At 39.4% G+C, this 16024-nt stretch overlaps 1 protein-coding gene across 1 annotated transcript; it reads left to right on the top strand.

The window, feature by feature from the left end:
- The first annotated feature begins 12521 nt into the window (after positions 1 to 12521).
- On the top strand, positions 12522 to 13871 carry LOC140611369 (olfactory receptor 7D4-like). The gene has a single exon (XM_072788149.1). It carries the CDS (start codon positions 12527 to 12529, stop codon positions 13463 to 13465), a length of 939 nt encoding a protein of 312 aa, XP_072644250.1. The 5' UTR covers positions 12522 to 12526; the 3' UTR covers positions 13466 to 13871.
- The last annotated feature ends 2153 nt before the right edge of the window (positions 13872 to 16024 follow it).

Genomic DNA, 16024 nt, shown 5'->3' with positions numbered 1-16024 from the left:
TTATATGGTAAGCCTATGCTAACTGCTCTCTACTATCTTATGTAGTCTTCCTCTATGGGAATGATTACTGTCTCCATTTTAGAAGTAAGAAAACTGAGAATCTAAGAGCTTAAAAATATTCCCCAAAGTTACAGAGCAACCAAGTAGCAAAATCAGGATTCAAATTCAGTAATCTGACCCTGAGCCCATATTCTTATAACAGGCTGCCCAGCTGTTCACATGGATTTCAATGTGTACATCCGAATGGTGGATTTTTTTTTTTGCTTGGTTAACAATATTTCTGGATATCCTCTCCTATTGGATACCCAAAAGAATAGCATTTTCTTTCTCCCTTGAAGTTAAAGGTTGTAATAATATGTTTTGATGTGTCTAATAAAATATGAGTGGAAGTGATGTATCCCTCCTAGACTAAAACAGTTGAAGAGTTGGTACATTATTCTTCATGTTCACTCTTCTCTTGATATGGAATGAAGGCATCACAAGATCCAAAGAGTTTAGAAAGCTGGTCAATATGTGGAGGACTCCTCTGGATAGTTGTCCGAGTTAGTAGATACTTTTCAAGAGAAAGAAATAAGATTTTGTTTCATTAAACCAGTAACATTAAAAAAATAAAATAAAAAATAAATAAAAAATAAACCAGTAACATTTTAGTGCTTTTATACACACTGTTGCTGTTTTCAACAACATAGGCTAATCTACTCCTACTGTTACATGTCCCAAGGCTAGAAATCCAAATTAGAGCATTTATCTACTCTAATGACTTTTACTGTCATGCTAAAAGTAAGTCTGAGATCTCCTTTTTCATTCCTTTGTGATCCTCCTACTCTTTTTTGGAGAACTTTAATTCAATTTCACATTAACACTTATACACATACATATATACACATATACATTCATATATAAATCTATATGTGGCCTACATCTTTGAAAGAGGAGAATTAATTTATTATTGTGCTAGAAATGCTCTCTTTCATTTTTTAGAGAGAGTGTAGGAGGAGGGGCAAAGGGAGAGGGAAAGAGACAACCTCAAGCAGGTTACATACCCAGCACAAGAGCCTAATGTGGGACTCAATCTCACAATCTCAAGATCATGACCTGAGCTGAAATCAACAGTCAGATATTTAACTGAATGAGCCACCCAGGCACCCCAAGAAATGCTTTTTCAACGGAAGGTAAGTGCCTCTGAAGTAGTCATCCTTTCTATAGTAGCCTTGGAGTCCTGTATAACTTAAAATCAGACTGGCACTATTCACTTGCAGGACTGTAGGAAATATCACATTGTCTAAGTGGACCTGTTAGGAATATTAATCTAGTTCCCAAATTGGTTATTTGAATAGGGTTTTTAACATATAAAATTCCATTCCTTTATTGTCATAATTCACAATCTCTGTCCAGTATATGTGATATCTCTAATACGACTTGATATGGTTTGTGATTTTGCATCGTATTGTTAAAATCTTTGTCTATGTATTGTAACAAATTTTTTCAAAAGTTATTTCCTATAGTTCAAATTTATATTTTCATTTTTGAAATGTACTCTACCTATGATGTATTTCTGTTCAGTGGGATGTGAGATCTACTCTTTCCAAGTAAAAAACAATTTATTCTCATACTTTATACTAGTCCTTCCATTCCCAATGACTTAGAAAGGCACCTTTTAATTTTTAAATTCTCAAAGCACATTTTCTACCTATTCTGAAGTCAGGCATCTGGTCCAATTCCAGCTCTGCCATTTGCAAGTTGGTCAGCTTCTCTCTACTTCTGTTACTCATTACTAAAATTAAAACAATAACATATGTCAGGGGGTACTGTTCATATTAAATGAACTAGTAATGATAAAGATTATGGTGTTTTCTATTGATTTTGTTAGTAGGTTTTATTTACACTGTTACATGTTTTTATATTCATATCTGAAAGGGCAAGTCTTTGACTTAGGGTGCCATCAGGGACTTAGGTCCTTTACAATTGTTATTTAAGTATATTGATTGGCACAGAACATGTAGCTCAGATTCCAGTGAGATATTTTTTTATTTTTTATTTTTATAATAAATTTATTTTTATTGGTGTTCAATTTACCAACATACAGAATAACACCCAGTGCTCATCCCGTCAAGTGCCCCCCTCAGTGCCCGCCACCCAGTCACCCCCACCCCCCGCCCTCCTCCCCTTCCATCACCCCTAGTTCGTTTCCCAGAGTTAGGAGTCTTTATGTTCTGTCTCCCTTTCTGATATTTCCCACACATTTCTTCTCCCTTCCCTTATATTCCCTTTCACTATTATTTATATTCCCCAAATGAATGAGGACATATAATGTTTGTCCTTCTCCGATTGACTTACTTCACTCAGCATAATACCCTCCAGTTCCATCCACGTTGAAGCAAATGGTGGGTATTTGTCATTTCTAATGGCTGAGGAATATTCCATTGTATACATAAACCACATCTTCTTTATCCATTCATCTTTCGATGGACACCGAGGCTCCTTCCACAGTTTGGCTATTGTGGACATTGCTGCTAGAAACATCGGGGTGCAGGTGTCCCGGCGTTTCATTGCATCTGTATCTTTGGGGTAAATCCCCAACAGTGCAATTGCTGGGTCGTAGGGCAGGTCTATTTTTAACTCTTTGAGGAACCTCCACACAGTTTTCCAGAGTGGCTGCACCAGTTCACATTCCCACCAACAGTGTAAGAGGGTTCCCTTTCAGTGAGATATTTTTTAGAAGGAATCCTGAGCTCTGAAATCACACTTAAGGAGAGAAAAGCTCCCACTGTGGAGAAAAACATGATCACCTTAAAATTTCCCACATTGGAATAGAATTGTCAAGCACAGTTTCCATTTTATTATGGTTCTCTTTCTCTCCCAACCAGCTAAAATGTTTAGAAATAAAGTAACAGGGCAGCCCTGGGGGCTCAGTGGTTTGGCACCGCCTTCAGCCCAGGGCCTGATCCTGGAAACCCGGATCGAGTCCCGCGTCAGGCTCCCTGTGTGGAGCCTGATTCTGATTCTCCCTCTGCCTGGTCTCTGCCTCTGTGTGTGTGTGTGTCTCTCATGAATAAATAAATAAAATCTTTAAAAAAAATCTCTAGAGATTTTAGATTTGTGACTTTGAAGGAGACTTCAGGCTCTAGATTGAATTAAATAATGATGATATGATAGCAGATATGCTTATCTTATTTATAACTTTAATGGTTAATGTATCCCATCAACTCCACTCCCTCAGATTCTTAACTAGAATCTAAGTTTCATTTCCAAATTTCCAGGGGAGAAAATGTTTAGCCAGGTTGGACCAGACACTCTCTGATCCAATTAGCTGTTGTCAGGGAGTAGGACCACAGAGCAAAGTGGGGCCTGAGCACCATCAACATGCATGGATCTGCTACAATATGAAAGAAATATGGGGGACACTTGGGTGGCTCAGGGGTTGAGCACCTGGCTTTGGCTCAGATCATGATCCCAGGTCCTGCAATTGAGTTCTGCATCAGGTTCCCCCCAGGGAGCATTCTTCTCCCTCTGCTTATGTCTCTGTCTCTCATGAATAAATAAATAAAACCTTTTAAAGAAAGAAAGAAAGAAAGAAAGAAAGAAAGAAAGAAAGAAAGAAAGAAAGAAAGAAAGAAAGAAAGAAAGAAAAAAGGAAAAGAAGAAGAAGAAGAAGAAGAAGAAGAAGAAGAAGAAGAAGAAGAAATGAAAGAAAGAAAGAAGGAAAAAAGAAAAAAGAAAGAATAAGAAAGAAAGAAAGAAAGAAAAGAAAGAAAGAAAGAAAGAAAGAAGAAAGAAAGAAAGAGAAAGAAAGAAAGAAAGAAAGAAGAAAGAAAGAAAGAAAGAAAGAAAGAAAGAAAGAAAGAAAGAAAGAGAAAGAAAGAAACAGCAGAGACAGAAATTCCAAGAGACAAATTTCAGCCCAAAAGAAAGAAGAATGTTCAAACCATTGATGTGTTTTACCTCAAATGGACTGATACTGAGCTGAACATCCAGAAGCTGCTGGTCCATGGGGATAGATCTGAAAGACAATGGCTATTTGTGATAAAGATCTAAAGGAGGGAATAGATTATACCCATAATGATACCTATACAAGATAATGACATCTGTAATCCTTCTTGGTGAATGATTAGTTTGCTGGTGAAAATGTTTGATTTTGTTTTTTCTTTGGGCATTAATATCATAAAAATATTTTTATATTGGGGACTCCTGTTTTTTATTGTTATTTTAGTTTTTAGAGATTTAATTTATTTATTTGAGAGAGAGAGAGCAAGACAGGGAGAACAAGCAGGGGAAGGGGCAGAGGGAGAAGCAGACTCCCCACTGAGCAGGAGCCCGATGCAGGATTTGATGCAGGGCTTGATCCCAGTACCTTGGAATCAAGATCTGAGCTGAAGGCAGACACTTAACCAACTGAGCCACCCAGATCCCCTGTCGTTGTTATTTTAAAGTAGGCTCCATAACCAATGTTGGGCTTGAACTCATGACCCAGAGATCAAGAGTTTTATGCTCTACCAACTGAGCCAGCCCAGTGCCCTTTCTGTTTCTTTGTTTTCATTAGTATTGCTTTGGCTCTTTCCTCGCAGAATTATCAGCTACATGGATGCAGGAAACCAAATAGGTGTCTCGGAACTCTCTTCTTGGGACTTTTCTCTTCACTGCTTTTTTTTTAAGATTTTTTTAAAATTTATTCATGAGAGACACAGAAAGAGAGGCAGAGATATAGGCAGAGAAAAAAGCAGACTTCCTGCAGGGGGCCTGATGCGGGACTCAATCCCAGGACCCCAGTATCATGACCTGAGCCAAAGGTAGACACTCAACCACTGAGCCATCCAGGTGCCCCTCTTCAGACTGTTCTTGTTCAGGTACCTGGTACCATACTTGGAAATCTTATCATTCTGGCCATCTGCTCTATGACCTCTACACACCCATGTACTTTATTCTCTTCCACCTATCTTTTCTTGATACTTGTTTCAGTTCCACTGTGGCTCCAAAAACACTGGTGAAGATACATACAGATAACAAAGCCATCATCTATGCAGGCTGCATCACCTAGATGTATTTTTTTTAAGATTTTATTTATTTATTCATAGAGACACACATACAGAGAGAGAGAGAGAGAGAGAGAGGCAGAGACACAGGCAGAGGGAGAAGCAGGCTCCATGCAGGGAGCCTGACATGGAACTCCATCTGGGTTCTCCAGGATCACACTCTAGACCAAAGGCGGCACTAAACTGCTGAGCCACCTGGGCTGCCCTAGATGTATTTTTTCATAGTGTTTGGGTATTTGGACATTTTCCTCCAGATAATAATGGCCTATGACTAGTTTGTAGTCATCTCCCACCTCCTGCACAACACAGTCTTTGTATGATCTGTATTTAGCTAACTTTGGTCTGAGTATACATAGTGAGTCTGTACCACATTGTAGACACTTAAATATTTGTTAAATGAATGAAACCAAATTTGAAAGACCTTTTTGAAATAAATGTGGACTAAGAGGTTTTAGCCATAGACTCAGGGAGGTAGGAAAGAGCATTGTGTCCTTCATTTCACTTCATCAGTTTTTTTTTTTTTTTTGGTTTTTTTTGTTGTTGTTGTTTTTAATGAGGGGATGGATTTGCTTGAGCAAGACTGAATTCCCAGTAATGGATCCATTGATGCCAAGGACTGCTTGATGGAAGATAGACGAATCATTCTGCAAGTACATTATAGAATTTAAACAATACTATAGTTCTCTCTGGCAACAAATGTGCCATTAATCTTTTTCTTTCAATTAAAACATTTTAAATGTTTTCTGATTCCAGCATAATTAACATACTGTTTTATATTAATCTCAAGTGTACAATAGAATGATTCAACAATTCTATATATTTTTCAGTGCTCACCATAAATGTACTCTTAATCCTCTTTACCTATTTCACCTCCCCCCACCCATCTCCCCTCTGGCAACCACCAGTTTGTTGTCTATATTTAAAAGTCTGTTTTTTATGTTTGTCTCTTCTTTTCTTTGTTTTGTTTCTCAAATTCAAATTCCATATATGAATGAAATTATATGGTATTTGTCTTTCTCTGATTGACTTACTTCACTTAACATTATACCCTCTAGTTCCATCCATGTTATTGTAAGTGGCAATATTTCATTATTTTTTATGGCTGAGTAATAGAATTGCCATATGATTCAGTAATTCCACTAATGACTATTTACCCAAAGAATACAAAAACACTAATTTGAAAAGACATGTGTGTCCCCATGTTTATTGCAAATTTATTTACAATAGCCAAGATATGGAAGCAGCCCAAGCATCTAACAATAGATGAATGGATGAAGAAGATATGGGATGGATAGATGAGCTAGGGGACTGTTTCATCCCCACTAAGGAAGGAAGAAGAGAGGGAGGTAGGGAGGGAAAAACACTAAACTTGTTGTTAGAAAGATTCAGTTTGATGTGCCTGTGAAACATCCCACAAATAGTTTCCACTTGGCAGTGGCACAGGTTGATCTCATGTTCTGTCTTATGGCCTTATTGGGAGAGAATTGGGTTACAGAGGAACCAGTCAGAAAGACATTATGCTTGGTTCAGCCCTACTCAAGATCCTTAATTTCTCAGTGTGGCTCCCCCTTTCTAAGGACAATTCTTCCCAACTTCTGACTCTCCTGCATCACAAATAAACTCTTGTGGACACTACATGTTGCTGCAGGTCACTATCCAAATGGTGATGGGGTGGACAGTAAATCTGTGTTGGGTCAACCGCTTCTCCCTTCAGAACTATGGGCTTATTTTCCAGGTTCAAGGAGTGCAGCCATCTGACACTCCTCAGCCTTTAGCTCTCTTAGAGAATTGCCCTCAGCTAAAGGAAACTGACTTACCCACTCAAGTCTCCTGCTGGGGGAGTATAACTGCCTGACAGCCATGTGTATCCACCACTGTATTTCCTCTGAGGATACTGATGGCTGCTCCCATCCACTGACTGATCACAGCTGGATACCAGTTCATGCCCACTGCCATGCTCATGCAATGACATTTATGACCAGGGTCAATTAATTCTGCCAAGGAGCACCTGGGTGGCTCAGTCAGTATCTGCCTTCAGCTCAGGTCATGATCTCAGGGTCCTAGAGTTGAGCCCCATGTTGGGCTCTCTGCTCAGTAGGTAGTCTGCTTCTCCCTCCTCCTCTGTACTTGTGCGCTCTCTCTCTCTCTCTCTCTCTCTCAAATAAATAAATAAATAAAATCTTTAAAAAAAATTAACTCTGTAATGATGATGACTCGTCTTTCTGCCATGAGGGACCTCAAGCTACATAGCTTGAAGTTCAATGAGACTTTTTCTTGACTTTTTTAAAGATTTTGTTTATTCATGAGAGATATATATAGAGAGAGGCAGAGACATAGAGGAAGAAGCAGGCTTCTCACAGGGAGCCAAGATGTGGGACTCGATCCCCGGACCTGGGATCATGCCCTGAGCCAACGGCAGATGCTCAACCGCTGAGCCAGCCAGGCATCCCAATGGGACTTTTTCTATGTCTCTGGAAATGCTACCTTCCAGATGTCAAGACCTCTAAACCTGCTGATGCCAGAGTGGAGGAGACCTGAAGCAAATACTGCCAAATTTGCTCACCAGGCATGACATTAGACAGGGCTGCTTCTACTAACAGCTTTGATTTCTGGACCCATGTATCCCATACATTGGAGATACAGCACATTATGATTGTCGTTTACTTAGATTGTATATGTGTCCTGTGAATTGTGTGGCCAGAATGTATTCTGTATTTAAATGCCTGAAGTAAATAAATATGGTCATACCCTTTGAAATCAAACACATTCCCTTATTTTCCATTAAACAAAAATTTTGTTAACTAACCATACTCCATGATTTCTTATGCAATGATTTACCTCTATCCTCACCTTCCCTAACAAACGTCATAGGTGATTTATATCGGCACCTCTATTTCTTCAATAGTCACTCATCAACCCACTCTACCTGGATTGTTTATGCCCCTACCCCTCACTTTAGAGGTAACAAATGGAGCCGTCCCTAATATCAACAAAGGCGTCCATGTCACCAGCAAATGTCAAGGAATATTTTCAGTTCTCATTTGGTTAGTCCTTTCAATAGAACCAAAACTATTAACCACTCTGCTTTTCATCAGAAAGGACCTCTTTGCCTCCATGACACTGTGGACTAAGTGATCATTGCAATCTCCAAAGACTCTTCAAGGAGTGAACAAGTGAACATCACAGAATACTCATTCCTGGTTTTGGTTCTTGTAGGAGTTCAACGTTCCTCAGGGGATACTTTGTCATTTAAGTCAACCAAAGAGAGAAGAATTTCTCCTTGAAGAAAATACCTTCATCTTGGCCCACTGTTTTCTACACAGACACAGCATTGTCTGAAATGTTTCCATTCTTTCATCTTCCTATCCCAAGGGAGCTGAATTGTTCAGAGAGGAACGTCAGTAGAACAATTTATTTAATGAAGAGCTCTAAGAACACAACCTTTGGGATGATAATAACATATCTCTGTTGGCCCTTTCCTGTAATTCTCTGTTGCCAGCCTAGGGGGAAAACCCAAATGGCCTGCTCCAGAACAGACTGCAGAGAAGAGAAAGCTTCAGTGATAACCATCAGAGAGGGTAGGATCACTGCTTCCCAGTCAGGGCTGGAGGAGTATGAGGGAATGGGGCGAGAAAGTGGGTACTGGTCTACCTCTAAGAGTAATGAAACTGGAACAGTCCCATATTTAGGTACAAAGCTGAAGTCTCTGTAGTATGAAGGTGCTTTACTCGCTCCTTAAACCAGGCTTTCCAGCACTTGCTAAATTTCCTATTTTCCAATGAGTCTCCTCCTCTTCTCTATTCTATTCCTTGAATTCTAGGCTCCTGTTCCATTACCCATCCCATCATTTATTCATTAACTGAAGATCTATGAAGCACAAGGTATTGACTATTTCATTCCTCATGTGATTGGATTTTTCTATTATATTCCATTTTTGTTGGCAGATTTGACTTGCTGATAGCACTTGATAGTTCTGTATTATTTTGTTTTCCTTTAGTGTCCACAATGTATCTACAAATAATGTCGTTACTTCTGGCATTGAGTACTCAGGCTGATTTATTTTTCTTATGAATCTCTTTAAATGTTCATGAGAGTGTTGAATGACTGAAGTTGGAATGGACTGCCTTGGCCTTTTCATGATAATACAAATATTTTAGTGTTTTAATGTAGAGAACCCTGTTGCTGCAGTTTTCAACAGCTATTCTTTATTAGGTTAAGAAATTGTTTTTAGTTTCCTTCTTTAGTGAGAGGCTCTATCCTGGAAGCTAACCGCAGGAATAGCTGCTACATTTTCTCAAATCCATTTTCTGTTGTGATTATGATTATTATTCCTCTTCATTTCCCTGTATTTGTGATGAATTGTTTTTTAAAGCATTTTTCTTACTTTTTAAAAAAATTTTTATTTATTTATGAAAGTCACAGAGAGAGAGAGAGAGAGGCAGGGATACAGGCAGAGGGAGAAGCAGGCTCTATGCACAGGGAGCCCGACGTGGGATTCGATCCCGGGTCTCCAGGATCGCTCCCCGGGCTTAAGGCAGGCGCCAAACCGCTGCGCCACCCAGAGATCCCTGAATTGTTTTCCTTTTTCTTTTCCTTTTTTCTTTTCTTTTTTTTTTTTTTTTTGCAAACATCCTAGCATTAAACCATCTTTCCATTCCTAAAATAGGTATGACTTGTTCGTGATATATTATTCTTTTAAACAATTATGAATGCTTTGCATTTAACTTTATCATTCTATTTTGTGTTCACATTCAGGTATATGATGAGTTTGAAGATTCCTTTTTTGCATTATAGTTGACACTTTTGGTCTCAATCTTTATTATACATCTAACATTTGCATGTGTTGAAAAACTACTATGTGCAGACCCTATGTAAGGCCCTGGAAAGACAATGGTGAGCTAAGAAAGTCTCAGTTTCTGACCCACAATATATATATAATTACTAACATGATAGCACACTAAGGAATAGTACAGGATGCTCCACATGTGCTGCTCACACACTCTTTCCCTTTGACCTTCACTGTCTGTTCTCCATTTCACTGGCCTCTCAATTTCTTTCCATTACCAAGCTCACCCAACCATGGAGAAAACTATAAGTTCTGTTCTTTCTGCTCAAAATGTGTGCCTTTTCCTTATTTCCCTTAATTAACAGTTAATTAATTGTTCTTCCTTCCTCTCACAGCTCAGATATTCAGATTTCAGAGAAGTCTTTTCTATCCACCTCCCTAGGTTAAGTTGATCCCCAGTGGTTCTGTTTTCCTTTTAATTAATTAGCATTCTACAGACATTAATAATACTGAAACTTTTTCTATTATAGAAGGTATAAACATTTATTTTCACATCTTAAATTTGCCTTTAACATTTTAAAGATGATTTTATTTATAGAATCTTTAAATATTTTTTATTAAGTCAACCAATATATTTTGTAATTAACTCCTCTGATTTTTAATATAATACATCCCCACTTGCAGACATGTACACTTGGGCATACACTCCCATACATGCTTTGTATTTTATTTTAATGATTTTGCCATTTTTTTCCCATTCTTCTAATTTATGTAGTTCATATTCTTTTTCCTCTTTCTTGGAAGAATCTACCTAGAAAGTGGTATCTGAAAGAGGGAGGCATAGGGTCTTCATGAACTAGAAGTGCTACGTGGTGGTCAAAAGAGGTTACAGATCTGTTGTGTTTATAATGATTAGAATTCCCCCTTTGGGGAACCCTGGGTGGCGCAGTGGTTTAGCGCCTGCCTTTGGCCCAGGGCGCGATCCTGGAGACCCGGGATCAAATCCCACGTCGGGCTCCCGGTGCATGGAGCCTGCTTCTCCCTCTGCCTATGTCTCTGCCTCTCTCTCTCTCTCTCTCTCTGTGTGACTATCATAAATAAATAAAAATAAAAAATAAAAAAAAGAGTTCCCTCTTTGATGGCTACCCCAGTTTAAGTAGAATATTGATAAATGATAGCCATAGAAGATAAAATTTTTGTGATGGTAAGAACAGAAACTCACCTTTTCAAATGTCCTCTTTATATCACAAGAACCATACAAGAAATATTATATACATGATCTCATTTAATTCACTCACCAGGCTTGCAATGTATGGATTATTTACCACCCCCATTGTAGAGGTGAGGTATCTGCAGCTACAAGAGATTAATTAACTTTGTCAGGGCCACACAGTGGGTAAATTAGTAGACCAAATTTTTATTCTAGAAAGTCTGACTCGAGATCCCTTTTCCTTCTTTTTTTGTTTTTAAGATTTTATTTATTTATTTGACAGAGAGGCCACATGCACAAGTAGGCAGAGTGGCAAGCAGAGAGATAAGCAGACTCCCTGCTGAGCAGAGAGCCCAATATGGGGTTCGATCCCAGGACCTAGAGACCATGACCTCAGGCAAAAGAAACGCTTAACTGACTGAGCTACCCAGGCACCCTCAAGACCCCTTTTTCTAAATCACAGTTCTATAACACTGTATTTTGGGGCAGTTGTATGTCAAAAAATAATTATCATAAAAGGAATAGATTAATAAAATAGCTATTATTTATTGACATCTTACTGTGCACAACAGCATTTTGAATCATTATAAAGAAGGTAATAGGGATCCCTGGGCGCAGCGGTTTGGCGCCTGCCTTTGGCCTAGGGCGCGATCCTGGAGACCCGGGATCGAATCCCCACATCGGGCTCCTGGTGCATGGAGCCTGCTTCTCCCTCTGCCTATGTCTCTGCCTCTCTCTCTCTCTCTGTGACTATCATAAATAAATAAATAAATAAATAAATAAATAAATAAATAAATAAATAAGAAGGTAATAGCAGTAACCACATTTTTAGGGAAAAAAAGATACCTGAGAGTTAACTGTGACACCAGCATGTCAACTGTGACATCAGGTAACAGAGTAAATGTTGTTTGAGTTGAAAACCCATCCTAATCACTATGATAGGGTTATTAGAATAAAGGGAGTAATCAAAGAAAAGACTTTGAATGTCTTCAATTATTTTGGAAGATCATACCAAAGAAGAAATTGGTTTATATCCATAGATTGAATAGAAGAACTAGAACCAGTGAGTAGCAGATAAAAAGAGAAAGATTTCTGCTAAGTTGAAGATAGTCTGAATGATTATACACATTTAAAATAGAAATGGGTAGGGCACCTGAGTGGGTCTTTGGTTGAACCTCCTGTCTTTGGCTCGGGTCCTGATCCTGGGGTCCTGGGATAGAGTATTGTATCAGGCTCCCTGCAGGGAGCCCCGCTTCTCCCTCTGCCTGTGTCTCTGCCTCTCTTTCTGTCGCTCATGAATAAATAAATAAAGCTTTTTAAAAAATAAAATAGAAATGGGTTGCCACTTCAATGAATGAGTCACTGGCATTGGAAGGACTAGTGGAAGGTGAAGGATGTCCATGCAAAGTGGGATCAAAGGTGAATACTAGGAATTCACCCACAGCTGACTGTTCATTGAGGGTTGCTTTTGTCTCCTTTTCCAGCAAACAGACCAGCTACATGGGAGCAGGAAACCAGACAGAAGTATCAGTATTCCTCCTTCTGGGCCTCTCAGAAGATCCAGAACTGCAGCCTCTCCTCTTTGGCTTGTTCCTGTCCATGTTCCTGGTGACTGTACTGGGAAATCTGCTCATCATCCTGGCTATCCTTTCTGATTCCCACCTCCACACCCCCATGTACTTCTTCCTCTCCAACCTGTCTTTTGTTGACATCTGTTTCATCTCCACCACTGTCCCGAAGATGCTGCTAAACATCCAGGTACACAGCAAAGACATTTCCTATATAGGATGCATCACTCAGGTGTATTTCTTTATGATTTTTGCTGGAATGGATGATTTCCTCTTGACTGTGATGGCCTATGACCGGTTTGTGGCCATCTGCCACCCTCTGCACTATACCATCATCATGAACCCACGACTCTGTGTCCTCCTGGTTCTGATTTGTTGGCTCACCATTTTCTGGGTCTCCCTGATTCATATTCTAATGGTAGGGCAGCTGACCTTCTGTACAGGCACTGAACTTCCACATTTCTTCTGTGAACTGGCTCAGATTCTCAAGGTGGCCTGCTCTGACACCCTCATCAATAACATCTGCTTGTATGTTGCCACTGCTCTGCTGTGTGTTTTTCCTCTCACTGGGATTCTTTTCTCTTACTCTCAGATCGTCTCCTCCTTAATGAGGATGTCTTCCACTGAGGGCAAGTATAAAGCATTTTCCACTTGTGGGTCTCACCTTTCTGTGGTCTCCTTGTTCTATGGTACAAGCCTGGGGGTCTATCTCACTTCTGCTGTGACCCATTCTTCCCAGAGAAGCTCAGTTGCATCAGTGATGTACACTGTGGTCACCCCCATGCTGAACCCCTTTATCTACAGCCTGAGGAACAAGGATGTGAAGGGCGCCCTGCGAAGGCTCCTCAACAGAGCAGCCTCATGTCCATGATGGGCCACTGGCCTCAGAACCAAGTGGACATTGCAGGCCCCAAAGGCAAATGTGAATTTAAATATTTTTCTCCTTTAATAGACATCTTTGATTTATCTAATTCCCAAAGTACCCATGACTTCCTTTTTGTTTTTGTATTAGTCTCTCCTCAACAATCCCTCTGTAGTCCTTTTTGACTTTTCTTCCCTATATGCTGTCCAAAAAGTTCCATGTTTTATCAGCTTTCTTGTAGCCATTCTTAAGATTTCTAACTTTAGGTTTAAAGTACTCATCATATCAAGTGCTGCTGTGGCTGCCCCCAAAATTGTACTCTAAAATGTTGATGTTCTCCGCATCCTCTCCAACATTTGTGGTTTCCTGCCTTGTTAATTTTCCCCATTCTCACTGGTGTGAGGTGGTATCTCATTGTGGTTTTGATTTGTATTTACCTGATGGCAAGTGATGCAGAGCATTTTCTCATGTGCATGTTGGCCATGTCTATGTCTTCCTCTGTGAGATTTCTCTTCATGTCTTTTGCCCATTTCATGATTGGACAGGATGAGCACTGGGTGTTATTCTGTATGTTGGTAAATTGAACACCAATAAAAAATAAATTTATTATAAAAAAATAAATAAATAAAATGTTGATGTTCTTCACTTTCATTTGTTTGTGTGCTTGTTTTCCCCACAAGAAATGGAATGAAGTCTTACATGGTCATACCAGTGTTTACCATATCAGAACTGTGCCTGTTCCTTCACATGTATGACTTTACTTCATCTTGAAAACATGTCTTGGAGATATTTCCATTCATTCACCCCACTTTTCAAAAGAAGAGAATGAGGTTGACTGGGATTGTTACCTGGCTAGCTGACATGGAGTTTCTATCCTACTTTTTGTAAGAACAGTGATGTGATTTTAAACTTCAAAATAGGAATCTATATTTTTCTGATTATATTCATACTAATATACTGCTTAAGAAAACTCTGAGATGTAGCTTCATTCTTTGTGATCCTTCCATCTTTCTTTCTTTCTTCATTTCCTTCTTTTATTTGACTTTTATTCCCATATATACAATTTTAAGATACACCCTCTAAGATCCTAAAACATGTAATAATGAATACAATAGAATAAAAGTTGTTTTTCTTACATGGTTTATTTTTTTTTTCTGGGACTCTCTGGAGATGCCATCAGAACTGGTAGTTACACACATGTGGAATGTGTTCAGAACTTAGCTCATTTGAGAATAATGTTGATAGAATTGAGTGTTCAGTGAAGATTGGAGTAGTAGATGCTGTCCACATTTCTCCCACATTCCCTGGGATCCTCTCACCATATCCACTGCGTGACGGCCAATTGCCAACCCCATCCAGAACCAACTTTGCCCAATAGGTGGTGGCAGAACCTCCAGGGAATTATGCCCACACAAAGACAGCCCTTGATGGAGAGCTATGGGATTCATTGTCTTTCATCCATTAACTAGGATAATTCTTAGATTTGTATTTTGTACCATTTTCCAGAATTTCCCCACAGGATGAAAATTCTGCTCATTCTCTGTGGTAGCTGACTTAATATAAACTTGACAGATGTATTTCTTCCATGTATCACTTCTCTCTCACCCATGTTCCATGTTCTTTGTTCCTACCAATAAAACACTTGCACATAAATCCTTGGCTCAGCATTTGTTTCTCTGAGAACCCAAGCTAAGACAAGTGATAAAGCCTTTAACGTGTCAAGACAATATAATGAAAGGAGAAATTTTTGGAGGAAATAGAAGGGACCTAGCTATCGGGAATATAGTTAGGACTGAAAGATTTCTCAAAAATTATAATTTGTTAGAGAGGAAAGACTTATTTGATGCAGCTTTAATTCACTTTGATTCCATGAGCTCCAATCCAATGTGAGTTTATTTTCTGCTGTGCACAAATTGAGTAGGGAACCAAATGATTGCAATACAGAGAAATGAGCATAATAATATTGGTGTGTTATAGATCCTGTTGAAAACAAAAGTAAGGGACACCTGGATGGCTCAGCGGTTGAGTGTCTGCCTTCAGTTCAGGGTGTGATACTGGAGTCCTGGGATGGAGGCCCACATCCGGCTCCCTGCATGGAGACTGCTTCTCCCTCTGCCTATGTCTCTGCATCCCTATGCCTATGTCTCTGTGTCTCTCATGAATAAATAAAATCTTTAAAAAAAAAAGAAAGAAAACAAAGGTAAGCATTTTCAACCCAGATTGAGTTATTCCCCAAAAAAAACCTCTAAATTTTTATTTTTTAAAATATTTTTATTGAGGGACACCTGGGTGGCTCAGTGGTTGAGCATCTGCCTTTGGCTCAGGTCGTGATCCTGGGGTCCTGGAATTGAGTCCCGCATTAGGCTCCCTGGGGGAAGCTGCTCCTCCCACTGCCTATGTCTCTGCCTCTGAATTCTCTGGGTCTTTCATGAATAAATAAGTAAAACAAAATCTTTTTAAAAGATTTTTAGGGTAGCCCTGGTGGCGCAGCGGTTTAGCGCCGCCTGCAGCCCGGGGTCTGATCCTGGAGACCTGGGATCGAGTCCCACATCAGGCTCCCTGCGTGGA

This window comes from Canis lupus, chromosome 19 (genome assembly GCF_048164855.1).
Source record: "Canis lupus baileyi chromosome 19, mCanLup2.hap1, whole genome shotgun sequence".
Lineage (NCBI taxonomy): Eukaryota > Metazoa > Chordata > Mammalia > Carnivora > Canidae > Canis > Canis lupus.
This window is presented reverse-complemented; position numbering and strand designations above follow the sequence as displayed.

Bases quoted from the DNA above. Each gene is read 5' to 3' on its own strand.
- LOC140611369 (XM_072788149.1), top strand. From the start codon at position 12,527: ATGGGAGCAGGAAACCAGACAGAAGTATCAGTATTCCTCCTTCTGGGC.